General features: G+C 52.7%; 1 protein-coding gene across 3 annotated transcripts in view; it reads left to right on the forward strand.

Moving 5' to 3' along the window:
* Positions 1-979: 979 nt before the first annotated feature.
* SIL1 (SIL1 nucleotide exchange factor) overlaps positions 980-27,176 on the forward strand; it is a 101,462-nt gene continuing 75,265 nt past the window's right edge. Inside the window, exons 1-3 of one of the 3 annotated variants that reach the window (XM_065849417.2) lie at positions 980-1,038; positions 6,035-6,182; positions 25,052-25,166. In XM_065849417.2, coding sequence (XP_065705489.1) covers positions 25,062-25,166 — 105 coding nt within the window. In that variant the 5' untranslated portion in view covers positions 980-1,038; positions 6,035-6,182; positions 25,052-25,061. Of the gene's footprint in view, positions 1,039-2,108; positions 2,130-2,910; positions 3,017-6,034; positions 6,183-25,051; positions 25,167-27,176 lie in introns of those variants that run through there. The other 2 variants (XM_065849418.2, XM_065849419.2) reach the window with 2 other exon arrangements.

Below are 27,176 nucleotides of genomic sequence, written 5' to 3' on the forward strand. Positions count from 1 at the left end.
CAGCTCCTCAGTGATGTGAAAACAACCGTTCTTCATTAAACGTTCCTTACATTTGGGATAACATTTTTTTGAAAAAACAACCTAACCTCTCGGTCAGGCCTGTATCTGTAAACCTATAAATTGAGAACTGTTAATAAAAGTGAGCTCAGCCTAGCTCAGCTCTCACTGCTGACAAGAAGGCTGTGCCTGTGCGAATCGTTCTGCAGTGTCCGCTGTGTGGCACGGGCTGTTTTAATGACCATGAGCCAGCACTGGGCCCTTGTGGCCAGGAAGCCAATGGTACCTGGGGTGGGTTAGAAGGGGGTGGTCAGTAGGTCAGAGAGGTTCTCCTGCCCCTCTGCTCTGCCCTGGGGAGACCACACCTGGAATATTGTGTCCAGTTGTGGCCCCTCAGCTCCAGAAGGACAGGGAACTGCTGGAGAGAGTCCAGCGCAGCCACCAAGATGCTGAAGGGAGTGGAGCATCTCCCGTGTGAGGAAAGGCTGAGGGAGCTGGGGCTCTGGAGCTGGAGAAGAGGAGACTGAGGGGGGACTCATTCCTGGGGATCAATATGGAAAGGGGCAGTGTCAGGAGGATGGAGCCAGGCTCTTCTCGGTGACAACCAGTGACAGGACAAGGGGCAATGGGTGCAAACTGGAACACAGGAGGTTCCACTGAAAGATGAGAAGAAACTTGCTATCCTGGTGAGGGTGTCAGAGCCTGGCCCAGGCTGCCCAGGGAGGCTGTGGAGTCTCCTTCTGTGCAGACATTCAAACCCGCCTGGACCCCTTCCTGTGGAACCTCAGCTGGGTGTTCCTGCTCCATGGGGGGATTGCACTGGATGAGCTTTCCAGGGCCCTTCCAACCCCTGACTTTCTGTCATTCTGTCATTTGCGCACAGCGGGGGCGGCTCTGGACACCCGCCCATCCCCGGCTGCTCCGCTCGGGGACCCGCCCGGGACAGCACGGGCCGCGCCTGGCCGGGCGGGGCGGAGCTGCCTACCGGGCAGCGGGGCGGGGAGAGCGCGGGGCGGAGCCGCGTGTGCGCGGTGCGGAGCGGTGAGTGGGGTCGGGCCGGGGCCGCCGGAGTTGGGCCCGGTCGGGGCTGGGGCCGCACGTCGTGCGGGGGCCCGCGGTGAGGCGACCCCGCGTGAGGCGTCGGCGGACCCGGCTGGGCCTGCCACGGCTGTGAGGGCGCTGGGCCCGCGGCTGCTCCTGGGGCGGGATAGCGGCGGTTGTGCGGCTCCGGAGGCCTGGGCTGCCTCGGCACGGCAGGTGCCGCGGCTGCTGTGTGCTGGGAAGTGACCGAAAGTGAAGGCCCTGGGGTGGGCACCTGCCTGCTGAGCGTGGGGCGGGGAGCTCGGACAGGAGCCCCTGCACTGGAGGGTTTAAACACAAACTAAACAACCCCAGGTTCCAGAATAAGTTGGGAACGACTGTTGGAGGGTGGCATAGGGGAAAGGGACCTGGGGGTCCTGGGGACAGCAGGGTGAGCATGAGCCAGCACTGGGCCCTTGTGGCCAGGAAGCCAATGGTACCTGGGGTGGGTTAGAAGGGGGTGGTCAGTAGGTCAGAGAGGTTCTCCTGCCCCTCTGCTCTGCCCTGGGGAGACCACACCTGGAATATTGTGTCCAGTTGTGGCCCCTCAGCTCCAGAAGGACAGGGAACTGCTGGAGAGAGTCCAGCGCAGCCACCAAGATGCTGAAGGGAGTGGAGCATCTCCCGTGTGAGGAAAGGCTGAGGGAGCTGGGGCTCTGGAGCTGGAGAAGAGGAGACTGAGGGGGGACTCATTCCTGGGGATCAATATGGAAAGGGGCAGTGTCAGGAGGATGGAGCCAGGCTCTTCTCAGTGACAACCAGTGATAGGACAATGGGTGCAAACTGGAACACAGGAGGTTCCACTGAAATTTGAGAAGAAACTTGTTCCCGGTGAGGGTGTCAGAGCCTGGCCCAGGCTGCCCAGGGAGGTTGTGGAGTCTCCTTCTCTGCAGACATTCAAACCCACCTGGACCCCTTCCTGTGGAACCTCAGCTGGGTGTTCCTGCTCCATGGGGGGATTGCACTGGATGAGCTTTCCAGGGCCCTTCAACCCCTGACATTCTGGGATTCTGTGGAAACAAGAACAGTTTGGATTCAGCCTTGAGCAGGAGGTGGGTTGGGGACCTCCTGCCCCCCTTGCACTTGGGGGTGGTGCAGTAGAAGTGTCCTGGTGGTGCTGGTGTAGCTCTGGGCCATTAAAATGGATTTTTTTTTTCAGGGTAGGCACTCAGTAACAGGAGGCCTGAATTTCAAAACTCTTTAATGATTTCGGTACAAACTTGCGTACGACTCTCCTGCCAGCGAACTGGTGAAATTACATATTTCACAAAACCAGGGGGTGAAAGCTGAGCGAATGGGCTTCTGCATGTAAACACTATTTGGAATATTGCCTTAAACGGTTCCACTTCAGTGGTTGACTAACACTTGCGTTAGAAGTAATCTTTGACAAATAATCAACACTACCCGCCTCTCAAGATGGCCTGGGTTTACACTAACGAGTTCTGTAGCTGTGTTTTCTTAGGGGCACGTTATTTATTTTACAGTGTTTTGCCGATAGAACTAGCCTAGTACACATACGGCTCAGAGGCGGAAAGTCTGCCTTTGCCGGTGTGTTTAATTTGCTCGCCAAAGGGGTTTAATCCGCATTGGCACTGCTGTTGGTTTCTGTGTGCGGGCGGAGGCTCCTCCGGCCCTGATAGGAAACATTTCAAGTGCAGATAAGTCCCTGCAGCGTTAGAAGCTGACGACACCGTGTCGTTCACCGACCGCGCTGCTGCGGCGTTTCTGCTCTGTGATCCTCTTGGATTCACCAGTGCCCTGGGAGCAGCATTATTAGGGGATGAACTTCTTTCATTCTCCCTTTCTTTCTCCAAACTGCCTTAAAATGACCAGCCTGGACCACGTTGGGATCTTTCAGCAGCCTCCAAGGTGTTTCTGTGGTGGAAGCATCCCGAATCTTACCCCAGAAACTTTGATGTAGACGTGCAGTTTAACGGAGGTGAGCGCAGTGGGCTCTGCTGCCTGTGTGACCACATGTTTTCTAGATTTGAAGGGATCCAAATGCATTCCTTTGAAAGAAATAAGCTGGAAACTGGCAATTAAGTTGTCAGAATGTCCCTTGGACCTACGACACCATCCCCTAAACCAGGGCTGGCAAACTCATCCCTGGGGACCGCGGCGGCCTCCCGGTTGCTTTCAAAGGGCCATTCGGCCCTTTGAAAGCAACCGGGAGGCCGCCGCGGTCCCCGATGAAGATGATTTTGACATCCCTGCCCTAAAACATTGGGAGATCAGTGCTGGTGCTACCGCTGCCCCTTCTCCTTTCTTCCAGTTGAGCACTAGACTCCTGAAACACTCTCCAGCATCCCCAAAACCTCTCTCTGCTCTACCTGGAAGCTGTGGTCAAGCTGGGCAGGTGTGGTTGAAAGCGTGTCAGCTGTACCCCGCGAATTTGGCAGGCAGGGGATTATTGGGATAAATTTAGGGGTAACAGTCAGCCTTTCTATGTGTTAATCCACTCAGCTCCCTCTGTGGCTTTTATAACCCACCTCATCTCTCTTACCGCTCAGCTTTCCCCTCTGAGAAATGACATTTAACTTGCTGCTCGTGAAGGAGGTGAATCAGCTTTAATTAAGATTTGTTGAGTGCTTTGTTGATTAAGCTCCCCGTAAAGCTAGTTATTATTTTTTTCTTAACACGTAGGTATTCTTAGCACCTAAAGTGAAAAATGACACAACACTGGGGATGTTCTGGGAAGCAGCCCCGTGGAAGGAGCCGGTGTGTGCTAACGAAGGCTTCGTCAGATCGCTCCTGGCTGCAGCTCGTTAGGCGGCTCGTTCCTAAAACTCTGACTCAAAAAGAAGTAAATATATATATAAAAAATCCGCTCAAGTCACTGGGAAATCTTAAACATTCCTATAAGTTCAACGCCGCTTTTGCATCAGAGTGGTAGCTCTTGCCCCCTGGCTGGGTTTCCTACGGAGCCGTGGGTCGGGGTTCGGTGCAGCTGTGTGTGTTTGGCATCAGCTGCGCTGGCACAGCTGCTCTCACCTGATTTGAAACACCTTGTTTTGATGATTGTGATTGCGTTCAGCAATCAGCCCCCAAATTGTTCTGCTGGGGTAGGGAGGTGATGATCTGTATGGGCTGCAGCACATCACCCAGGTTGGTGGGGCTGTTTGGGGGTCTGAAGGGAGGAGGGAAACTTTTGCCTTCCCTTTGAGCAGCCCAGCCTGGCACCCCTTGCCCTGCTGTGCGTGGGGAGCCCGTTGTTGCTTGGTGGCAAATTAAGCTGAAGAGCTTTGTTTATGGAAGGTAGTGAAGACATGAATGGAACTGCTTTTGGGCTGTGCTCGTGCTGCATTGCTCTGTGGGTGCCCTTTCGGCAGGACAAGGAGCTCTGTTGTATTTTGGGGGAGAGAAGGCTGTTAATTTAGCTCATTGCTGTTGAGGTGTAGGAGTGGCCAGGTGGAGGGTGTTAAAATGAAACTTGGGGCTGGAAAAGCCTCCTGTCTTGGCCCCTGTCCTGGGGCCAGGTGAGAGATGTAGCTCTGGGCTGGGCAGTGGTGGTTGTTGGTGCGGATGGGGATGGGGGTGAGTTCCCTCTGGGGCTTGAAATCCTGGTCTAGGAGAGCCTGGTACCTCATCTAATTCATCCTTGCAGCAAATTCAGTGAGCTGCTTTGTCTCTTGCATTCATAGAATGGGGAGCCCAAGGGCTGGTTGTGAGGGTCTGGAGCACAAGTGTGATGGGAGCGGCTGAGGGACCTGGGGGTTCAGCTGGAGAACAGGAGCTGAGGGGAGACCTTCTGATCTCTGAACTGCCTGAAAGGAGCTTGGAGCCAGGGGGGTCGGGCTCTGCTCCCCAGGAACAAGCGCCAGGAGCAGAGGAAACGGCCTCAAGTTGCGCCAGGGGAGGTTGAGGTTGGATGTGGGGAACAATTTCTTCCCCAAAGGGCTGTGGGGCATTGGAACAGGCTGCCCAGGGCAGTGCTGGAGTCACCATCCCTGGAGGGCTGGACAGACGGACATGAGGTTCTCAGGACATGGGGCAGTGCCAGGGGTGGGTTATGGTTGGACTCGATGATCCTGAGGGGCTTTTCCAACCAAAATGATTCTGTGATTCTTGTAACGAGCTGTTAAATGCTGCTAATGATGCTGGAGGACTGGCTGTGTGTTTTACAGCTGAGGGCTCTGCTCCGTGCCCAGACCCTCCAGTTTGTCTGGACTTTCTCAGGGGCTGTGCCCATCACGGAGCACGGCCCTCCAGCCCTGAGTCAGGAACTCGGTGTTTTTAAATCACAGGGTGTTTAGCTCTTTGGAGCTGGAGCTGTGCTGTCCCAGCCCTGACACTCGTCATGGTTTTAGTCCAGTCTCCGATTTTCCTCGGCATTACCTCTCTCTCTAGAGAGATTTCCCCGTGCTGTGTTTGTGCACTTGGTCTTTGTTTTTGCTGTTTCCGAGTGCAGTTCTTTGCATTGTTTTCCTTGCTTTTTATTGATTTGTGTGTGTTTTGGGAACTTTTCTTCAGTTTATCAATTCCGAGCATGACCTCTGGAGTGCTCCCAGCTCTCAGCTCCCGGGCATCCCCTTGGGTTTTATAAAAGTACTTTGTTCAGGCCATTAATGAAAAGGATGAACAGAAGCAGACCTGGACTCAGCTCCGAGCTCCCATATTTAGTAATGAGCACTGTGCCTCGTTAAGGTGAGCTCAGTTAGTTTGAGTTCCTCTCAGTGCTCCGGTTGCTCAGCCGTGATTTCCACCCATTGCTCCCCAGCTTTGGTGGCAGAGGGGTCCGTGTGGGGAATCGGTGTCTGGAATGTCCTGCTCCCCTTTTTATCCGCACTGCTCCTGTCCTCAGTGGAAGTGAAACTTGTCTGTATGTGACTGGAGTAGTAAAAACACATTTTTCTCCTCAAGCAGTTCAAAGTTCCTTGTGTGGTTTCTCTGTTCTGGGTGAGGGACGTGAAATCTTGCTCTGGAAAAACGAATCACACTCGTTTCTATCCCTGCACAGTGTGTCGCCGTGGGAGCGGCTGCAGGATACCCTGTTCTACCAAGGCTCAGCGCGAAGAAGTGTAAGGAAGAGGAGTTACTTTAACTGGAATACGTTTAACTGGATAAAAACCTCCCAACAGGACCAGCTCTGACCGCCCCGGGGTTCTGTAAGTACCGAGCTGCTCTGTTCAGCTTTTTGAATTGTAAGAGGTTCGTCCTTTTCTGAAGTGCAGTCCCCCCGCTATAACATCTTTCTCTGCACGTCGCTGGAACCTGGGGGTGAAATTTGGGCCTCGCTCAATTCAAGGACCTCACAGGGTTCCTCAGGACTGGGTGCCCTGACCAAATTTCAGTTCCGTGGGAGAAAATTCAGCCTCCCTGAAGCATTGCTGTGGTTTCTGTTGGATTATTCCTTGTATCTCCCTGGGGGCTGCATGCTGTTGTTAAACACTGATAGGAAGGTTGCGTTCCACTCTGGATTATGGGGGTGGATAAATTGCATCCTGAGGCCAGTTTGCAAAGCCTTTTGGTCTCTGTGGGATGCAAGGAGCCGTGTCTTGTTCTGGATGTCTGTTTGCGGATAATTCTGTAGGATCTTCAGTGAGCAGGTTGTGAGAGTCCTGATTATACCGGTTCTCTGCACGGTGGGACTCTTTGCCCAAATAATTTGAAGGCCTGCTGCAGAGGGAGGATGAGAGTGGAAGGATGATATAGGAACCTCTAGGTCAGCAGGGTAGGTGGGAGGAAAATGCAGATGTTGATCTGAAGGAGGTACCAAGCCAGCATCTAAAGAAAAAAGGTTTTTTTTTTAAACCACTGCCAACTTTAAACCCAAATTGTTTCTTTAATGAGAGTTTTTAAAGGTTTAGCTGTTAATTTTAGAATTTTTATTTCAAGCGTACTTCCATAAAACCAACATTTTCAACACAGAACGCTTTAATACCTTCCACGTTGGTGCTCATTTGCAAGAAATCTAAGTGCAATTATTTCTTATGTACCAGTTAAATCTATCAGCCAACAGATGTCAAATGTAGCAAAAATGCTATAATAATATTACGGTCTAATAATAGTTATAATGATTCTAATTACGTGGCACAGCTTTTGAGAGAGACAGGCTCTGAAATTAGTGCGAGTGGGATGTTTAACCTTGAACTGCAGAATCAGGGCGCGTTCGGAGGTGCTTGGGCTGTACCGTTGCATCCTTGTTGGGCAGCCCGTTCCCTTTATTTCCTCCAGCAGGCTGGGGGCAGCAGTCCGCTCTGCTTTAAACCTTCAAACCTCGTTCTCAGTGTGTTCAGAGGTGAATCGTGCTGGTGAGCTGTAGGTGAGCACGGAGTCTCCATCCCCAGTGCAGTGTTCTCTGTGCCAGCTGTTTCACATCCAAATGTCGCTCTGCCACCATATTTTTCCTTCAGGAAGGATCCTGGGCTGCATCTTCTCTATTCTGGTGGGTTTTACCCACCCTTGCTATGTGCTGTGTAGTGCCTCGTGGTCCCAGTGCTCATTATCCTTGTGGAACCAGTAATGCGGTGCACCATGGGTCGCTCTTGCCGCAGCTGTTCATTTGAATTTTGCAATGTGATGTTGGTGAGGAGTCCCTGATTCACAGAGAAGGATCCTTTCGGCAGAGGAAGCCCTGCATTGGCTGGAAGGTGACAGCTTTCAATGATTATATGCCAGACGGAACGTGTTCCCTCCAAATAATATATTCATATGCTGATGAGAACTCAGCGGGACCTCTGGGAATTTGGCTGTCGGTTCTTGATCCGTTTTATCGTCTTCCTGTAAAATGGATCCAGACGTACCCTTGCAAGGTTTCCTTCTTCATGATCAATGTGCAGAGTCTGTTGGAGGCCTGCAGTCAGTGGAGTTCCCCAGGGTCAGCACTGGGTCCAGTCCTGTTCAACCTGTTCATCGATGACCTGGATGAACAGACCAATTTGCGCCCCCAGGCAGTTTGCTGATGATCCCAAACTGGGAGGACGGGCTGACACACCAGGGGCTGCGCTGCCATCCGGAGACCTGGCCAGGCTGGATGGGGCAGAGAAGAACCTGATGGAGTTCAACCAGGACAAGTGCAGGGTCCTGCAGCTGGGGAGGAACAACCCCTGGCACCAGCACAGGTTGGGGTGACCTGCTGAACGCAGCTCTGCAGAGAGGACCTGGGAGTTCTGGGGGACAACAGGTTGGCCACGAGTCACCAATGTGCCCGTGTGGCCAAGAGGCCAACGGTACCTGGGGTGTGAGGAAGAGTGTGGGCAGCAGGTCAGGGAGGTTGTTCCTGCCCCTCTGCTCTGCCCTGGGGAGGCCACATCTGGAGCTGTGGGTCCAGTGCTGGGCTCCCCAGTTTAAGAAGGACAAGGAATTACTGGAGGGAGTCCAGCAGTGGCTATGAAGATCATGAGGGGTCTGGAGCATCTTTGTGATGAGGAGACACTGAGAGAGCTGGGGCTGTTGAGCTGGAGAAGAGAAGCTGAGAGGGATGTGATCAATGGGATCAATATCAGGATGGACCAGACTCTGTTCAGCGGTGCCCAGCACCAGGGTGAGGGGCAATGTGCACAGACTGAAACACAGGGGGCTCCATCTGAACATGAGCAGAAACTTCTTTGCTGGGAGGTGCCAGAGCCTGGCCCAGGCTGCCCGGAGCGGGTGTGGAGTCTCCTTCTCTGAGCCATTCAAACCCGCCTGGACCCACCTGTGTGATCTGCTCTGTGACCCTGCGTGAGCAGGGCTGGGCTGGGGATCCACAGAGGTCCTGCAACCCAACCAGGCTGGGATTGTGTGATTTCCAGCCTGCTCGTGGCCTGGTTGCTGTGCTGCTCGTGACAGCCCTGCCCGCCGTGCTCCGGGGCTCCCACTGCTGAGGGCTCTGCCATCTTCAGCCTTTTTATCCTGGTGCTCTGGTTGGTACCTTTGGTGCATCGCCGTGGAGATGGGGCTGTAGGAACCACAGGGCTCAGTCGTTTCCATGCACCCATGAAGAAGGATGCTGTGACGGGTGACGCTTGTTTAGGGAAAATGATTCCTCCGAGTAAATAATTTGTCAGTGAACACTTGGCATCACCCCAGATGCTATTAAGGAAAAGATAAATCTTGGATCTCTTCAGGCCTGAGCTGTGAGGCTCATATAATATTCACTTGCTTTTTAACATGCTCTTCACTTTGCTCAGCATCAGACTTTGCTGCCATGACCAGCGCCAACTCACGAACCTGCTTGTACTTGTACTTAGCCTGAGAAACCAAAGCTCCCTTTGTTTTTCTCCTCCTGACGCAAGAGCACCTTTCTGCATCTCTTTTCTACCTGCTGAGAGTCGAGATTTTCCCTGCGCTGAGTCGGTTGCACGAGTTTCCTGCCCGATGGCGGGTCCAGCTCCGGACGGGGTTCCGAAGGACACGAAGGGTGTGTTGAGCTCTCCCAAATGCCAGGGGGTGCGGGCACGTCCCCAGCTTGTCACACTGTGCCACTGCACCCCGGACACCCATGGGCTCGTGCCGAAAGCTCCGTGGGGCTGCGGGAACGCTGCCCTTTGTGCTCGCTCTTCCTCCCCTTCCTGGTACACGGAGAACCACATCGACACGGTCTGGAAGAGCCTCCGGCACCGCTCTGCCTCGTCACCTCCGCCTCTCGTTTCAGATCGCTCTTGTAAACATCTCTTTGCCCTTGCTAAACGCTGTATCTCTTAATTTCTTTCTGCAAGAGTATTATTTAATTTGTAAATGTTTTAGGACCGTATTTGAAAAATACGCTATGAAGCCGTATTTAATTTTCTGTAATGATCCGCTAATGCAGGCGTATTTCAAAGGCAGGCTGTGCAGTACTGTGGGGTTTAATTAAATTCTGTTTTTCAAGTAAGCATCAATAGACAGACAATAACAAATGGTGGGTGCTATGGATACAGCACAAAGTCATTCCGTTTTCTTTTCCAGGGCTCTGGAAGTGAAAATGTATAGCCCTTCAAATGCACTTGGCCTGCTCCCGATTGCAGCTTTAGTGCAGTTATGCAATTTAGGGGGAGTTTTTTCTTTTTACTCGTAGTTAATTTTCTCGATGTCGTCCTACCCACAAAATAAACTGGTACACTATGAAAAATCTGCACCTGGAGCCTTGCGTGAGCTGGGTTCTGCTGCAGGCTCCGGACTTAGTTTGAAATATTGAGTTGCATTACGGCTTGTAGAGATGGGCCCTCGTGAGGGTTACAGAACCCAACGGCCGAGTGTGAGGTTCTCGTTCCTTCAGTGGGAAGCGCCGCTCTCCGGTGACTGGATGTGGTTTGCGCTGCCGCTGGGAGGTAAGAATGATGTCGTTGCATCCAACGTTATTGTACCGGGATCAGGAATAAGTGAGTGGCTCTTGAGAGTGTTCTGTTCCTTTTCTTCCAGCAAGCGTTGGGTAATCAAGTACAAAATGTATGCAGAGGAGCTTGGGCAGGCTGAGTGTCAGCGGGAGGCTGTTGGAAATCATAATGGCCACTCACAAGCATGGCACTTGTACAAGTTTTCTAGGGGTGAAGAAATTTGGCGGTGGTGACGTAAATGGGCTCCTTTGCTTGGGTTTGTGCAGAGCATCGCTTGAGGAGCAGAGCGACATCGCTGAGTGGAGGATCCTTGAGTTCAGCTGCTTTCTGGTGGCTAGCGGGGGTTTTGTTCTCTCTTACGTTTTGGGAAATCTTCCTTTATTTGAAAACATAACCAGAATTTGGTGAGGAAATCAGTGCGGGCGCCCTGGACTCCTGCAGCACCACAACCCTTTGATTTCTTTCTGAAGTCTCTGCGAGTCAGAGAGCTGAAAAAAAGGTTAATTTTTCAGAGGAGGACTCCATGTCCGTTCTTCAGAGATGTAAGTTCAAGCCGTGTCCTGACTGATGCCTGAAGCCTTCCCTGTTTAACCCACCACGAGCGGCTCCTGTGTGCGTGCTGGCCGTGCCGCGCTGCCACCTACCCTGCTCACCGTGCACAGGGCTCTGGGGTGGAAGCGGGAGCGTGCAAAGCCTGGGGGAGCCTGCAGGACCCTGCCCCTTGCATCGCTGCAGCTGTAAGTGCATGAGGAGCGTCGCTGTCAGTGACAGACTGGTGTCTGCTGACCTCCTCCTCCGCGCCGCCTCAGTTTGACACTCCCCACGCAGCCCGTGTTCTGCTCCTTGCTGCAGAGCAGCACCACGAGTGCTTTACAGCGCTGCCGCTGCACGTGCTGGCTCATGGTGCTTCCTGGACCAGGTGCTCGTGGGAAACAACAACCTTGTCCAAGTCAGGCTGGTTGGGTTGCAGGACCTCTGTAGATCCCCAGCCCAGCCCTGCTCACGCAGGGTCACAGAGCAGATCACACAGGTGGGTCCAGGCGGGTTTGAATGGCTCAGAGAAGGAGACTCCACACCCGCTCTGGGCAGCCTGGGCCAGGCTCTGGCACCTCCCAGCAAAGACGTTTCTCCTCGTGTGTCCTGTGCTTGATGCCAGTCCCTGTGGCTGGAGAGGAGTCCTGGGACAGTTAAAACAGTGTCTAAATATAACGTGTCACGAAGCGTTAGATGCTCTTTAAATAAATTCTTGAAAAAAAACCCACACAGCTGGGATTTGCGCTGGTAGTGCCAACACCAAGGTCATGCCCTGTGCCTGCTAACTTGTGCTTCCCTTGTTCTTTGCTTTAGACTGCCAGACTTTCCCTTTTCTTTTGTTCTTTGTCTTTTTGTCGATACCTAGTGTCACTTGAGGACCCGTTGCTGGGTTTTGGGGTGGACCATTGCTTTTTGGTGACTTGAGATGGTGTTTCTTACTTGTCTCATTCTTCCTTTGGATCTCCTGCCCCTCTCCCGTCTGCTCCCACTTTGTGATGCTCTCACCTTCTTCTGGGGCTGCTCAAGCTTCCCATTGAGGAATCTCAGACAGACCAACTTTTCTGGGACCATTGCTCATGTTCTATGGATGGGATGGGTTTCCTGGCCGTGATTGGGCTCAGGTGGGTGACCCCAGATGAAGCACGTTGGCATCTGGAACATCTGGATCTGGCAGCTGAGCCCTAGGCTGAGGGATTTGCCCCCGTGCAGACAGTAAGCACTTGAGCCTGGTCTTTGCAGGAGCAGGTGGGTAATTTGGGCTCCTCATGACACTGACTGGCACGATTAGATCTTGCAGTTATGCCCAGAGCAGGTTTAGGGGCAAAAATGCTCTAGGACTACTTAAAAGGAAAAAAAAATGTAATCTGTAATTCAAGTTTGGGGGAATTAATTTATCGTGATAGCGTAAGGAGGAGCGCTTGCTCAGGCAGACGGTACCCATCGCGGCACGTTACAGCACCAGCGCTCTTGGATGGACATCAGCAGCCTCAACGCCTCCCTAGGACGAGCGAGACGCTGCATGAGGAACGTGGGGTTCCTGGACTAAGAGGAGCTTCAGCACAGAGTGAAGATTTAAAGACCGAATTCCTTTCAATGATGGATATTGTTGATGTCTGTCTCGCACGGAGCGCTGCGCAGGAACAGGCTGTGTTGTGCCGACGTGGTTCAAAAATGAAAAGCACGCTGATCTTGTAAGCACGTGGGGCTGACGCCGGGCAGCCTGGTTTCTTGCATTTCTCCTTTGGAGTTTGGCGACTGTCTGCTTCAGGGAGCGCAGTGGTCTCTGAAGGGTTTATTTGATGTGACACATGACAAATTGTTTCTGCTGGCGGGTGCTGGAGACGCAGTCTATTTGCTGGCAGCCGCGGCTTCGCGGGCACCGAGGAAGTTGGGGAAGGCGAGTCTGCCTTCCTCCTCCTCTTTCTCCTCCTCCTGGGAAGTTCCGGCAGAGCGAGTGTCTGATTAAACCCACCTCCCGTTCCATCCTCTTTTTTGCCGGGTGTTAAATGGTGCTATTTGCATGGATTATTAATGTTGTTTGTGTGCTAGGTGTTCCTGCAGATGCTCGTTGTGTTTCTTGTTGCGCTTTGGTGTGCAAAGCTGCGCTTCTGAAACCGGACTGGGTTACCATTAAAGATGCTTTGTTAAGTTGTTTTTATTTAGGACAGCCTTTTAACTCTGTAATGAGCGGTGAAATACTACATTCCTCAGCAGAATAAAAGTACACGTCCCCTGTGAGATACTGTAAATACATTTTATGTGTTCTATTACCTGCAGTTTCAAGAATATGTCCCCTAAGCATTTTAATCTTGTTTTCCAAAGTTGTCTCAGGGTGAGCAATCACTCCTATTTGCAACTTTGGGAATAATTACTGTGTTTGTTAATTTGTTCTGTTTCCTGCTGCCCATCTATTATTGCTTTTGTAAGGGAAAAAAAAACCCTCTCTGTAAATCTCCACCAAAGCAGCGTGGGGCTGCTGTTACGAAACAGCAATGAGGCAGGACAATAAGGGACGCGGTTCGTCAGCCGCCCCGCTTTTGTCCTGCAACTAAAAGCCAGTTCAGAGGGTTTTGTGCAAGTGCTGTTTGCTTTGGTCCTTTTTTTGCTCTTTCTTTAAGTACAGACTGAAAAAGCTGGAGACTGGAGGCCACTGTAATTATGGTTTCTTCCTGAATAGCAGAATAAATGTGCCATTTAATGAATAAATGACAGGGTCCTTGCCTTGGAAAAAATATGTGGCCTGACCCTAATTCTGCAAAGTCTCTATGTGTGAGTCACCGGCCCTGCCTGGTGCTGGGTCCACTGGGATCTCGCGCTCCCTGCATCGGGGTCGCTGCCAAAACTTGACTGCGCCTGTGATGTCTGCGGTCACTGTGGAGGCTGTCATTGGAACAGCCTTCACTCCCTGGGCCCTTTGCAGGCTGGTGCTGCTCCACTCCGGAGATGTGCCAGTCTGCGAAACGGCTCTTTTTAGGGTATTAGCTAACAAAAGGATGTTCCTTTTAAATGGCTGGGTCTCCTGCTGTTGCTCCAAGCTCCAGATGAGAAACAGTGGGGCTTGTCTTTTGAACTGAAGGATGCTGAGGTTATGAACACAGTTGTCCCTTGGAAGAGAAAATCACAGAGGAAAAGCACTCGCTTCTGGTTGGACTGGGGAAGAAGGAAAACAGAGACGCAGTTTTTGGGCTGCTGGGGCCTGACTTTGCCGTGGCTGAGGGGCAATGGGATGGAGTGAAGGCACAAGTGTGATGGGAGCAGCTGAGGGAGCTGGGGGTTCAGCTGGAGAACAGGAGCTGAGGGGAGACCTTCTGATCTCTGAACTGCCTGAAAGGAGCTTGGAGCCAGGGGGGTCGGGCTCTGCTCCCCAGGAACAAGCGCCAGGAGCAGAGGAAACGGCCTCAAGTTGCCCCAGGGGAGGTTGAGGTTGGATGTGGGAACAATTTCTTCCCCAAAGGGCTGTGGGGCATTGGAACAGGCTGCCCAGGGCAGTGCTGGAGTCACCATCCCTGGAGGGTTGGACAGACGGACATGAGGTTCTCAGGACATGGGGCAGTGCCAGGGGTGGGTTATGGTTGGACTCAATGATCCTGAGGGGCTTTTCCAACTTAAATGATTCTGTGATTGTGCTGCTCCTGGTTGACCTCCCGGCTCCACGGGGCGGTGTGCACGGTTTTGGGGACCTATGGCCTGGCAGCAGTCCTGCTGCTTGGAAGCTTTACTACTTCTTGGAGCCTCTCTGCATGACCCAGCGTTATGCACACCTGTGAGGTCCGGACTCACACTTCAAACGTCCGTAGCGAAGCGGTTGCTGGAGCTTTCCCCATTGAGAGGAGCCACGTGGACCGTGCAGCCCTTGATCGCGGTGACCGGGGCGGCTGGCAGCACACACAGGCTCCCGCGGCGGCTCAGGCGCTCGCAGAAATGCTGTTTCATAATGTCTGCTGGGATTTGTGGGACGTACATAGGCAGGTTCCCTTCCTTGTCATCAGGACATAAGGATTTAAGGTTGAGGAGCTCTTTGAAGCCCCAGTACAGCCTGTTCTGCTGTGACGAGGTGGAGCTGAGTGCCAGCACAACTGTTCTTCCCCAAGAAAATGCTGTTTGGCACGGATCACAGGCTGTGGCCCTGCCGCTGTTTGAAGAGACGGATGAATCGCAGAGGCGGGGGCTCCGTGCAATGTCAGTCTGCCCGTCAGAAGCCGAGGAGCTCAGGTGGGTGTCCTTCATGTCCAGGCAGCAAAAGGGAAGAAGGTCTGTGCACCGGGGGTCACTTGGGGCACCAAAGCTCTGCATGGCAGAGGCTGACGAGGCAAAAGGGAGGACGATTGGGGATATCTGATAACGGCGGTGGGGCCTCTGGAGGGGTCTGTGAAACCTTGTCCTCTGCTGGAGACCTCCAGCCCGCACCGTCCTCTGAGGAGATGGACGTGCGATGTCCTGTGCTTGGCAGCACCTGAAGGATTGTGTAATTAAAACCATGCTGTACTGTCACATTTTCAACTATTTTTTCCATACGTTGCTACAAGTAACATCTAAAATAGCTCTCCATATCTGACAAGAGATGAGAGAAGAACTGTGTTTTTCAGCGGTGGACTTCTCGCATTTGATGGTGGTTTGTGCGCAGGTGGTTTCTTTGCTGCTTCTCTGATTTTTACAAGCTTAAAACGGTGCCCAAGGACCAAGGAAGCCTGGAGCATCTTGATCCGAGGGGCAGCGTGAGCACGTGTTGCTCTGCACCCATCTCACAGGCAGGAAGGCAGAAAACCCTTCCCCAAAGTACAAGTGGCAGGTGATGAAGAAGGGGAGAGGGAAGGAATTATGTTCTCTCTCAGCTGCTCTGGCTGTGCATTTACTTCTGCATTTGCAGCCCTTGGAACTCTTTGCTGGTTTAAATTTCCTTAGGAAAGAAATAAAACAGCAGCAGGAATGCAGCCTGGTGCTGGCTGCTCTGCTTTGGCTCCGGGCTGGGGAGGCTCCTGCGCTTGGGGATCAAGACTCGATTTTTAATCTTGGTGGGAAGCGCCTGGGTAGAAGAATGGGAACTGTGGTGAGAGTTGCTTCTAGGTGATTGTCGTGGTAGTCTCTCTGTTCTCTCTTAATACGCGTACCTGTCCCAGGGCTTTTTTAATTGCTTATGAAAGATGTCTTCTGAGACCACATTAAAAGTACTGATACAGTGAAAAAATTAGGTAAACTTGAATAATGACTTTTGTCCAAGCACGTGATCATAGAATCATTTAGGTTGGAAAAGCCCCTCAGGATCATCGAGTCCAACCATAACCCACCCCCGGCACTGCCCCATGTCCTGAGAACCTCATGTCTGTCTGTCCAGCCCTCCAGGGATGGTGACTCCAGCACTGCCCTGGGCAGCCTGTTCCAATGCCCCACAGCCCTTTGGGGAAGAAATTGTTCCCCAGGTCCAACCTCAACCTCCCCTGGCGCAACTTGAGGCCGTTTCCTCTGCTCCTGGCGCTTGTTCCTGGGGAGCAGAGCCCGACCCCCCTGGCTCCAAGCTCCTTTCAGGCAGTTCAGAGATCAGAAGGTCTCCCCTCAGCTCCTGTTCTCCAGCTGAACCCCCAGCTCCCTCAGCCGCTCCCATCACACTTGTGCTCCAGCCCCTCACCAGCTCTGTTCCCTTCTCTCAACTCGCTCCAGCGCCTCAAAGACTTTCTTGGTGTGAAGGGCCCAAAACTGTCCCCAGGATTCAAGGTTTGACCTCCCCAGTGCCAATATTGCTGCAGCCCTTAGTGGAAGGAGCCCCGTGGTTTCTTGATCGTAATTGTGGTGCCCGTGTTATAAACTGGAGTGACCGAGCCCAGCGTGGGGAACGATGTGCCTGGGTTCCCGCAGAGAAGGGCCCAGGCAGGAGCAGTCCCGAGGGACCCTGCTTGGCAGGAGGTGCCGTTCACCCCCGCCGAGCTCTTTGTTCTCCTTCTGCGGGGTTTGAGGTTGTTTCGTTAGTGCTTGATTCCGGGTTTTGCTGCTGGTGGCTGGTCTGGCAGCTCCTGTATGGGTTCAAGGTGAATCCCAGTGGCTTTTCAGCTGGAAACTTGCCACCAAACTGTGAGTGTGGGGGAGCCCAGACCGCTGTCAGGGGAGGTCCTGAGCTGGGTGTCCCTCCAGATGTCAATTAACCCTATGGGTTGCGCTGCCTCGTTAATCCCAACTGCGTAGCAGAGCACATGGCGGATGAGCCGCACGTTCGCCGCCCACACTGCGCGCTGTGCCCGCGGGTTGTCCCACCCTTGAGGGCTGTCACCGCTGCTCTCCAGAGAGGTGACGAAATGCATTTTTCATAAACTTGGCAGCTCCCTGTTCCTGGTGGTCGTGGCAAGACCGGCTGAGATACGGACACGGGGGACAGAAGCTTGCACAGTGTGGTGTGGGTGCTGCTGCGGGAACCGTGTGCCCCATACATCAACACTGGGTTTTTATAACACTGAGCCTGAATTTTGCAAGATTTTTAACCTTTTAATTGAGTGTCGTCGTAGGGAAGCTGGCGCCTGGCAGGGCAGCAGGTTGTTATTCAGCGTGAGAGCCACGAGCGAACAGCAGGAATTGGAAAACATAAAAAGCTGTTTCCAGAGAGGCTGAGGATGCCAATTAAACCTTTGGCTCCTTGTGGGCCTGGCTGCAGTAGGACGTGGGGGTGCCCGTGCCCCAGCTCGAGCGGGCTGTGCCTTTCCTGGTAGATTGTCCAAGCCTGGGAAAGCAGAAGGCATAAAAGAATACGCTGAACGCTGTCACACTCTCAGGTTAGTCCAAACCAAGGTGTCACCTTGCAAATAGGGGCTGATAGAAATGATAGATACACACGAGGGGAAAAGTATCACTCACTTGTATGGGTCGTGCATGGGAAACCGCAGCGAGGAGCAGAAGCGAGCAGGTATGGGCAGAGAGGTGTTCTCTGGGGTTTGGGGATGAGGAAGGGACAAGCAGATCGGCGTGTTTGAGGTCATGCTGTGTGGCAGCTTTCAGAAAGGTGTTTGTCCTGAACATCCCTGTGCATCTCTTCTCTCCAGGCAAGTCCTGAATTGGTGCCAATCAGCCCCTTTTCTGGTACGGACCTGAAGGTGCTCACCAGTCCTGGAGCTCTGCAGAGCGAGGCTGTCGTCTGCCCGTGCAGGCGGTCGTGGAGCCCCGCGACGGCGGCTGCCAGGAGTCCAGATAGATGCATTTTTAAATAACTGATAAATGATCATTCAGCCCTCTGATCTCCGAGGCTCACTCTGCTATCGCACGCTCCGTCCCAAGCGGAGCAGAAGGCCCCCGTGTCTTGCACCCAGGGCTCCCCGGCACGGGGGCTCTGAGGTCAGGATCTCCCTGGGCTGTGGTCCTGCTACCATCGCTGCCAAGTGAGCGGGGAGGTGACAGCAGCCTTGCTCCTTCCAGCCACCCGAGCATCAAGCTCTTGCCATCTGGAGAGCAGCGTTTTCTGTGAACGCTGGTTTCTGAAGGAATTCATTAAGTAAATTTAATTGATAGAATAAATGATGGTGAGGCCCCACCTTGAATACTGTGTTCAGTTTTGGGCCCCTCAGCATAAGAAAGACATTGAAATACTAAAGAGAGTGCAGAGGAGGGAACGGAGCTGGTGAGGGGCTGGAGCACAAGTGTGATGGGAGCGACTGAGGGAGCTGGGGGTTCAGCTGGAGAACAGGAGCTGAGGGGAGACCTTCTGATCTCTGAACTGCCTGAAAGGAGCTTGGAGCCAGGGGGGTCGGGCTCTGCTCCCCAGGAACAAGCGCCAGGAGCAGAGGAAACGGCCTCAAGTTGCCCCAGGGGAGGTTGAGGTTGGATGTGGGGAACAATTTCTTCCCCAAAGGGAGTGGGGCATTGGAACAGGCTGCCCAGGGCAGTGCTGGAGTCACCATCCCTGGGGGGTTTAAAAGATGTGTAGACAGGATTCTTAGAGACATGGGTTAGTGCTAGAGTTGGGTTATGATTGGACTCAATGATCTTGAGGGTCTCTTCCAACCAAAATGATTCTATGTTTAATGTTAAAACTGTGTGGGGTTGTTTCTATAAACAACAGGGTCAGAGCTGCTGGTTGGGTAGAAGAGGCGGTGGTGGCTTTAGCTGTAAATGACCTGTAAAACCTATTTGTTGGTCCTGTGTGGAGCTGTGGCCGGTGCCAGGTGCTGCTGAGCCCTCTCCTGTCGCTGGGAACGTCCCCGCTCTGCTCTCACCTGCTCCCGGCAGCGTTTGTAGGAAAGCCCAACGTCCATCAGTACAGTGACTGAGCTGGTTAGAGGGGCCAATATTAGCTAAGCAGGCAGCCTGTGGGGGCTATTAATATTTATTGTTATTATTGGTTAGTGGCAGCTATAAAAGGTGCGGGATTGCGTGGCTCTGTAAGCACGTCTCTGCCATGGGTATCCTTCGCCTCCCTCCCGTCCCCACCGCCCCGTGTCAGAATTTCTCCCTGTGCACTGGTCCCAGTTCAGGGCTGTGCCAGGCAGCACAGGCTGAGCCTAATGGCAGAGCTTGAGCTGTGCTTTATTCCTGTCAGCCTAGAAGCGTGGCCTTCTTGCTGCGTGGGTTCTCCGTTGGCAGCCAAATACGGGAAGGTGTTCCCACAACTTCTCCTTTGTGTAGGAGTGTTCTTAACATGCCGGAGCAGAGTCCTGGTAGGAGTAAATGATGAGGAGCAAGCAAGAAGAGTAAACTTTTTTTAAACAATTTCATAAGCGTATTGCAGTAGTATTGCAGCTGCATGCTCTCCGCTGAAATCTTGGTGATGTGAGGGTGTTTGCAGACAAGTGGTGCTCACTGTCCCGTCTTTCACCCGTGTGTTGTGGGGCTTGGTGCTGCAGTGTGGGACCCTCGGGCAGGGCTCTGGGCGCAGTGGCTCCTGCGTGCAGCGCTGACACGAGCGCTGCCCAGGGCAGGAGGACGAGTCAGCACCCTGAGCACAGCAGAGGTGGGTGCAACATCAGACCTGGAGCGAAGCTGCGTGGAGCCCACGCCAGCCCTGTGCGATGGGTCCATACCAGAGCACCCTGGTCCTGCCCACTTCGTCCTTGGGACAATCGGGGACAAATGAACTGGGGCTCATCCGGAGTGCCTCACGGTCCCTGAAGGATGCTCTTTGTCGTGTTTGGGTTTGGCATTCAGAGCTCTTCTTCTGCTTTGCATAAGGTGTTGGGTTCATTATTATTATTTTATTGTTTTAATTATTAATTTTTATTCAGATCCAGTTCTTTGATCAGTCAAGTGTATTCAGGTCTTTTCCAGGATCTTTGTAGTTTTAATATTGGATTTAATGAAGGGGAAGATTCACACCTGCCTCCTGTTGGGAACGTTGCTGCTCAGGGCCTGGCTGTGACAGGAGGTCCCGGTGCTTCCCAAGTGCCTGTCAATCATGTTTGAAAGGTCAGGACCTGTGCTCTGTCTTATGAGAGCCATTGGGGTTTTACTATGGGCAAGTTGTCTTCCGAAGGCTCCCATTTCCAGGGGAAATCCAAGAAATCCTGTGCTTCCTGCTAGAAGCCCCAAGGCGTTCGGCTGACACCGCTCTGCTCTTCGGTAGCAATTCAGCAGCAATGGTTGCTCATCACAGACCTGGGGACCCTGTTCTCAGAGGAAGAAAATTTGGGGTCAGGCCAGCTAAATTTCCTTCTCTTTCTCTATTGCATTGCATATCGCTTAGCACAGGGTTGTCAGACTCATTGTCACCAGGGGCCACATCAGCCTTGCGGTTGCCTTCAAAAGGCTGAATGGTATTTTAGGACTGGATAAATGTGGTAAGAGTTGATAGTGAATAGCTGATGTGGCTCCCGCTGACAATGAGTGTGACACCCCTGACTTATCACATCGTGCTGGGCTCAGCACCGATACAGCATCATTGAAATGACTTTGTGTTCAAACGGGGATCTTGACACTGATTGTGGTATGTGACCTGAGCACATCTCTTCAGTCAGACATCCCAATTTACACGTCTGTCTTAAAACAGTTCCCCTAACTGCTGTTGCCCATCAAGCTTTGGCTTCAGCCTAAGAGGCCGGGAGTGCTTAGAGGTTTTTGCATCAGTGGTTCAGCTGAAGGGCGCTGGGGATGTTCCTCGATGTCCTTCATCCTTTGGTTGTTCTCCAGTGCTGCCCTGTGAATTCTTTGTGCTTGAAAACACACAAAGTTCTGTCGGTGCTTTCGTTACCACCGGCTGTCTCGATGAAGGGTGGCTGCACACACATCCTGCCCGAACTAGTTAATTAGTGCACAGTTTTGCAAGATTTATAATTCCCATTCTGCGCCCTCAATCCCAAAATGAGAACAAGGATTAGCTTATTATTATTATCACTTCCAGTTGGCCGTAAGAGCGGAGCCTGGCGAGGGGCTGGGGAGCTCTCCGGGATGCTCGTGTGCTCTCCGGAGCAGCGGATCAGAATTCAGATGAGGCTTCAGCTGGATTTATTGGAGCGGCGCGGTGTACGCGCTGAGCTTTGAGTTGGGACATGAAAGAGCACTGCGTTCCCAGCAGCAGGAGGCTTTAATGAAACGTGTTCCTCTTACTGACTCGCTTTGAACTGTCACCTGTGACTACGGCAGCCCATCCACGGGGCCGTGCGGCACTTACCGATGCGCAGCCAGTAAAATCAGGAAAAATGTCCCTGCTAATAGAGAACATAATGGCAGCGCGATTGTGTCTGCGGCTGCCAGTGCAGCCGGGTGTTTTGGAGCTGCAGAGAGAACCTCCCAGACCATCGCCTGCTCTGATGGGAGCGCCGCTACAGGCAGCAGAGCCTTCTTTGAGCGCCACTTTTTGCTCTTTCCCTAGTACCCAAGGATTATTGGAAGAACAAGCCCACCCAAGGGTTATTTGCGGTCCCCCTGGAGCGGTTCTGGCGCATGTGGGTGCTGCTGGATCTGCAGTTCGTCCTTAAACCGGAGCAAACGCTTCCAGTGCAGGTGACGGCCACCACCTGCCTGCTCTGCAGCCTGCAGGGCTTGTTCTAAAAGTGCATCGTACCCGCTCGACAGCATTTGATGTGGAAATCCTGGCGCGCGTCTGTCTCGTCAGGAGGTGTCAGCCTGCGCAGGCTTCTCTCCAGGAGCTTCGAGCCCCGGGTTTCACGTGGTGACTCCTCTGCCTACCTGGGGCCAAGCGAGCTGCTCGCTGTTGCACCGATACCCCTTCCAGGCCGGGGGAGGCTTTGCGGAGCCCGTGCTGTCGTTTGCTGCCAGCCCTCTCGGTACACGTGAGCTCTATTTTTACGGGAGTGCATGTTTTCTTTCAGCTGCTGCTTTGTTGAAGTTCTTTCTCTTCTTTTTCTCTTTTTATTTCCAGGCTCGCAGGTAAAGTTTGAGGGTTTCATCTATTTTTCATTATCTCAGTTTTGCTGCTTGTTTTGTAACTAAAAAAAAAAAACCCAAACAAACTCACCAAACACAACAAAAAAGAAACCCCACTAATATTGTTTCCTATGTGCAAAGCAGCAGTTTGTTGCGAGGTGCGTTGAGGGGAGAACAGAGCGTCTTGGGCAGCGTGAGGTTGAGATTCTGACCGTGGCATTGGCCGGAAGGGCACGTAGATCCAGGTGCGGGTGGAGGTTGAGGCTGTGAATTCCACTCTGGGTTTCCCAGCTCAGGACACTGGGGGCTGGTTCGTGGCCTGATTGCACTCGCAGTGCCCGAGAGAGATGGAGGCGTCAGCCACAGGTTGTCCCTGCCTGTCTGCTGGAAACGGAGAGCTTTGTCCTGCCCTGCTTGGAGTGTCGTAAGGGCTTGTGGGTCCTTGAGGTGGTTCTTTAGGAGACAGGAAATGTGGAAGGAGGACGCGGTTTAGTGCTGGAGTCGGGTTATGGTTGCAGTCGATGATCCTGAGGGTCTCTTCCAACCAAAATGATTCTGTGATTCTATGATATCAAGGACCAGGTTGAGAATGCAAGGTGGCACTTTCAGACGTGGTATGAATCACAGAATCCCAGAGTGTCAGGGGTTGAAGGGCCCTGGAAAGCTCATCCAGTGCAATCCCCCCATGGAGCAGGAACACCCAGCTGAGGTTCCACAGGAAGGTGTCCAGGCGGGTTTGAATGTCTGCAGAGAAGGAGACTCCACAACCTCCCTGGGCAGCCTGGGCCAGGCTCTGCCACCCTCACCGGGAACAAGTTTCTTCTCATCTTTCAGTGGAACCTCCTGTGTTCCAGTTTGCACCCATTGCCCCTTGTCCTGTCACTGGTTGTCACCCAGAAGAGCCTGGCTCCATCCTCCTGACACTCCCCCTTTTCATATTGATCCCCAGGAATGAGTCCCCCCTCAGTCTCCTCTTCTCCAGCTCCAGAGCCCCAGCTCCCTCAGCCTTTCCTCACATGGGAGATGCTCCACTCCCTTAAAATTCAGCAGTGGAACTCGTTGCTGAGGGATACTGTGGGTGTTGAAAGTCCAGATCTGCTCCAGAAGCAATTAATGGGGAAAAACAAAAACCCAATTGATCTGGATTTGAGTTCAAAGATAGAAGCTGCTCTTCAGAAAGACCCTGGCTCAGGAGATTTTGGAAGATGCAGAAATGTATCAGATTTATTACTATTCATGCTCCCTGCTCTGCTGCTTTTTCCTAGCTGTCCACCACTGACCAGCGTGTTGTGGTCTTTTGCCTTTTCCTGGTAAAGCAAAAACCAAGCAGGAAGAGGCAGAAGTAACAGAATGGAGTGGGGAGAGCAGACAGCAGCAAAGGGGTGGAAGGAGAGGACTCCAGTCTCTCCATGTCCCCAAAGTCATCTTAGAGGATAGAACCACAGATTCATTTAAATTGGAAAAGCCCCTCAAGATCATCAAGTCCAACCGTAACCCAGCCCTGGCACTGCCCCATGTCCCTGAGAACCTCATGTCCGTCTGTCCAACCCTCCAGGGATGGTGACTCCAGCACTGCCCTGGGCAGCCTGTTCCAATGCCCCACAGCCCTTTGGGGAAGAAATTGTTCCCCAGATCCAACCTCAACCTCCCCTGGCGCAACTTGAGGCCATTTCCTCTGCTCCTGGCGCTTGTTCCTGGGGAGAAGGTCCTTTGGTGGCAGAGCTGGTGTTGGCTGGCCCCTGTTTTCTGCTCTGTGGGATAGAAGATGGTTGTGTCAAGGGAGGAAAAAAAGTCTGCGCTGATGGGCCGTCCTTATGGACAGCAGAGACAGAAAGATATTTAGGACTGAGTGTAGGGGAGGAAATTCTTTTAAACCTGGACAGGAGTAGGAGCAGACTTGATAGAGCGATGAGTAATGAAGGAGTGTTTGAACGGAACTAATCAGTCCCATCTTCTTGCAAAAGACCTAATTTAGTTTAATTTAGCAGTGTGTAAATTTAGAGCCCGTCAAAGGCAGCTCCTCTCCAGCCCCTGTGCTGGCGCCTGCTCCGTCCCCAGCCCAGTGCTGGGGGAGGGTTTGGAGCCTGGTGTTGCGAAGGCAGCGGGGACATGGTGTGCGTGGGGACATGGTGTGCGTGGGGACGCACGGAGCAATGGGGACATGGTGTGTGTGGGGACACACGGGGCGATGGGGACATGATGTGCGTGGGGACACATGAGGCAATGAGGACATGATGTGTGTGGGGATGCATGGGGCAACGGGGACACAATGTGTGTGGGGACGGGGACACGAGGTGCGTGGGGACATGGTGTGCGTGGGGACGCATGGAGCAATGGGGACACGAGCTCTGTGCCAGCAGGACTGACAGCCCCAAGAACAGGACCCTTTTCCTCCCCCTTCTCTGGTTCGGGGGTGCTCTGTGGTGGGTCAGGGTGCTCTGAGCACCAAGGGACACCCTGGCCCCCCAGGAACCACCCAGCAAACCTTGCTCTCCCCTGCAAAACGTTGTGGTGGTGGTTTTGTGTGATTTGAATTAGCGCAGCTACTTCTGTGCTTAAAATGAGACACAGGCAGAAAAAGCCTTTGCAGGATTGAACTGAGTTCAACTGATTTCCTTGTTGTCATCTATGGTGCTGACAAAACTATTTTAAACAAGACTTGCAGGTCTCTTTGTGTTTTCCCGCAGACACAGAAGCCCCTGTGGGGTCATTATAAGCCACTTTGTTGTTACCTGTCATAAACTCCATCAGCACTAAAATCGGCACCTCTTGCTGCCCCGCGCGCTGACACCTTGAGGTGTTGCGTTGCACCCCGAACGCACGCTGTGTTGCAAAATGTCACGTAAAGAATACTGAAACCTGTGAAAACATGGCCTAAAACACGACTGGTTGTGTTTTTCTTTGTATTTTAGGCTGGCAGTGATGTCTCACTGGGCTGGTCTCCTCTCCACCGCTGCCAAAGTCAACCTGCTGCTGTTGCTGGTTTCCGCGGTGTTTTCCTGGCCAAGCCGAAGCGACAGAGTTCCCGTAAGTGTTGGCTGCTCCGGCCGAGCTCTGCGCTCGCAAAGGGTTGTCCGGGTCCCCTCTGCTCGGCAGCGGCTCTGCAGTAACATCTCAGAGGGGCCTCAGCCCAGGAAATCCAGAATGCGCTCGATCCGGCGAGTCTGCAACTCGAGTAGCTCTCTTGTTGCTGGGTGTCACTTTTTCAACTTGGAGTTGTCACACGTTCCTCCGGTGGCAAGAGGCAGAGCTAGTTTTGTGTCTGGTGGTGAGAAGAAGGGAGGAGATGTCCTCGATCAGGTTCCTAGTGGTGCCACTGTTGAGCTGGGCTTAGAAGAGCCTCTGCTCAGGTCCCCGCATCCCACGTGTGGGGATTTTGCTCCTCGCAGCGCTATTGCGGAGCCGCAGTTGCTGTAGGCCCCTTTGCACTTGTACGAGTGTGCAAAACAAACCCCGTGTGGATTCTGCTCCCGAGTGGTGCCCGACCAGCAGGTCTGGAAAGTGTCCTGGAGCTGGCACGAGATGCGCTCCGCAGCAGCAGAGCGGTTTGGGCTTAGTTCAGTTGATGCTGTGGCTTTAAACGGGGTGTCGCAGCAGCACCACCGGCCTGGGGATCACCGGTCCCCGTGTCCCTGGACACTGGCTCCCGCCTTTGCGTTGCAGCTCGCTGGTCTGTGGGCTGTGTGATGCAGTTTTCTGGGGGCTGTTTAAACACACGGGCCCACCTGGAGTCGCAGAACAATGAGATAAGTCATCGTTATTTCAGGGAGGGAGAGGAGGAGGCTGGAGCGGAGTCACCCAGCGGGACAACAGCCCCCCAGGGCCAGGGGCCCGAATTGGTGCTGAGGGGTAGGCAGGATTCATGCAATTTGGGGTTCGCTCTCCCATCGCCCCCCTTACACCGGCTCTGTGCTGGGGACATGGGGACATCCCTCCTCTATTGCACACACACTGTGGGTTGTCTCCAACCCTCCCTGCTGAGGCTCTTCAGCTGATTTCAAACCAATAAAGCAAAGAGGTTTTTCAGTTATTGTTCTTTAGAAAACATCTTTCTTTCTGCTATTTAAATTCTAGAAACAAACCGAAAAGGATTCTACCTAATTTCTACGTAAATAAACAATCGCTTGTGTGGTGTTGCCTATTTTTGCCAGAAATATTACTGAAAACGGGGTATTGCAAAGGAACTGTGGCCAAGCAGTGGCAGTAACGTTTAACCGAACCGAGTCACATCCCTTTATCCTCACGGAACGTTGAGGCCGTGGCACTGCTCTGAAGCAGAGCCAGTAACCATTAGCCATCTCCATTATGTGTTTGAGCAGATAGAGCACTTGCAGGCCTGTTGGTAAATTTACAGTGGCCCGTATCGTTAAGTCCCTCTTGGATAATAATATAACAGCGTAAATAAGCCGAGTAATAACTGCTGTGACTCATTTATTTTAGTCCTGTTGAGTCTTGGCTCAGAAAATGTTAACATTGATTTTCATCCGCAGAACCTAGCTTTGTATGTTTGTTATTGTTACTGAGCTTCAACCATTTGTCATAATTTTAACAATCCCAAGCCTCTGATGCACTAAGTGAAAGCAGCAGCCGAGCTGTTTCCACATGTGTTTCTCAGATTTCCATCCCTTTGGACAGATGGAATCAAACCATCCGCGGGTTCGTCAGCCGTCCTGCGCGTCACCCTCAGCACAAACTGTGCGTGATTCGCTCAGGGTGATGTTTCTCTTGCTCAGGATCACTCTCCTAGGCTGGGTAACAGGTATTTATATGCAAAGCACCCACATTCTGCCAGAAAATTTACATGCTTTTTTCCCAAGGGGTGGAAGAAGTGAAGGGAGAACATGGCCTAAAGTTTCCCGTTCACCTCTTCATTAACTTCTCTTTGTTTCCCTGTGAAAACTTTCTAAGGGTTACTATCAAAACACTTCATGAACTGAGCTGTAACTCTTCTAATTACCAACAATTAGGAGTAATCTTTCCCTATAGGCTGGTGACGTGGAATTATTCGGCGGTGTCAGCCTTGGTGATAGCAGCAGC

Source organism: Patagioenas fasciata, chromosome 14 (assembly GCF_037038585.1).
Source record: "Patagioenas fasciata isolate bPatFas1 chromosome 14, bPatFas1.hap1, whole genome shotgun sequence".
Classification (NCBI taxonomy): domain Eukaryota; kingdom Metazoa; phylum Chordata; class Aves; order Columbiformes; family Columbidae; genus Patagioenas; species Patagioenas fasciata.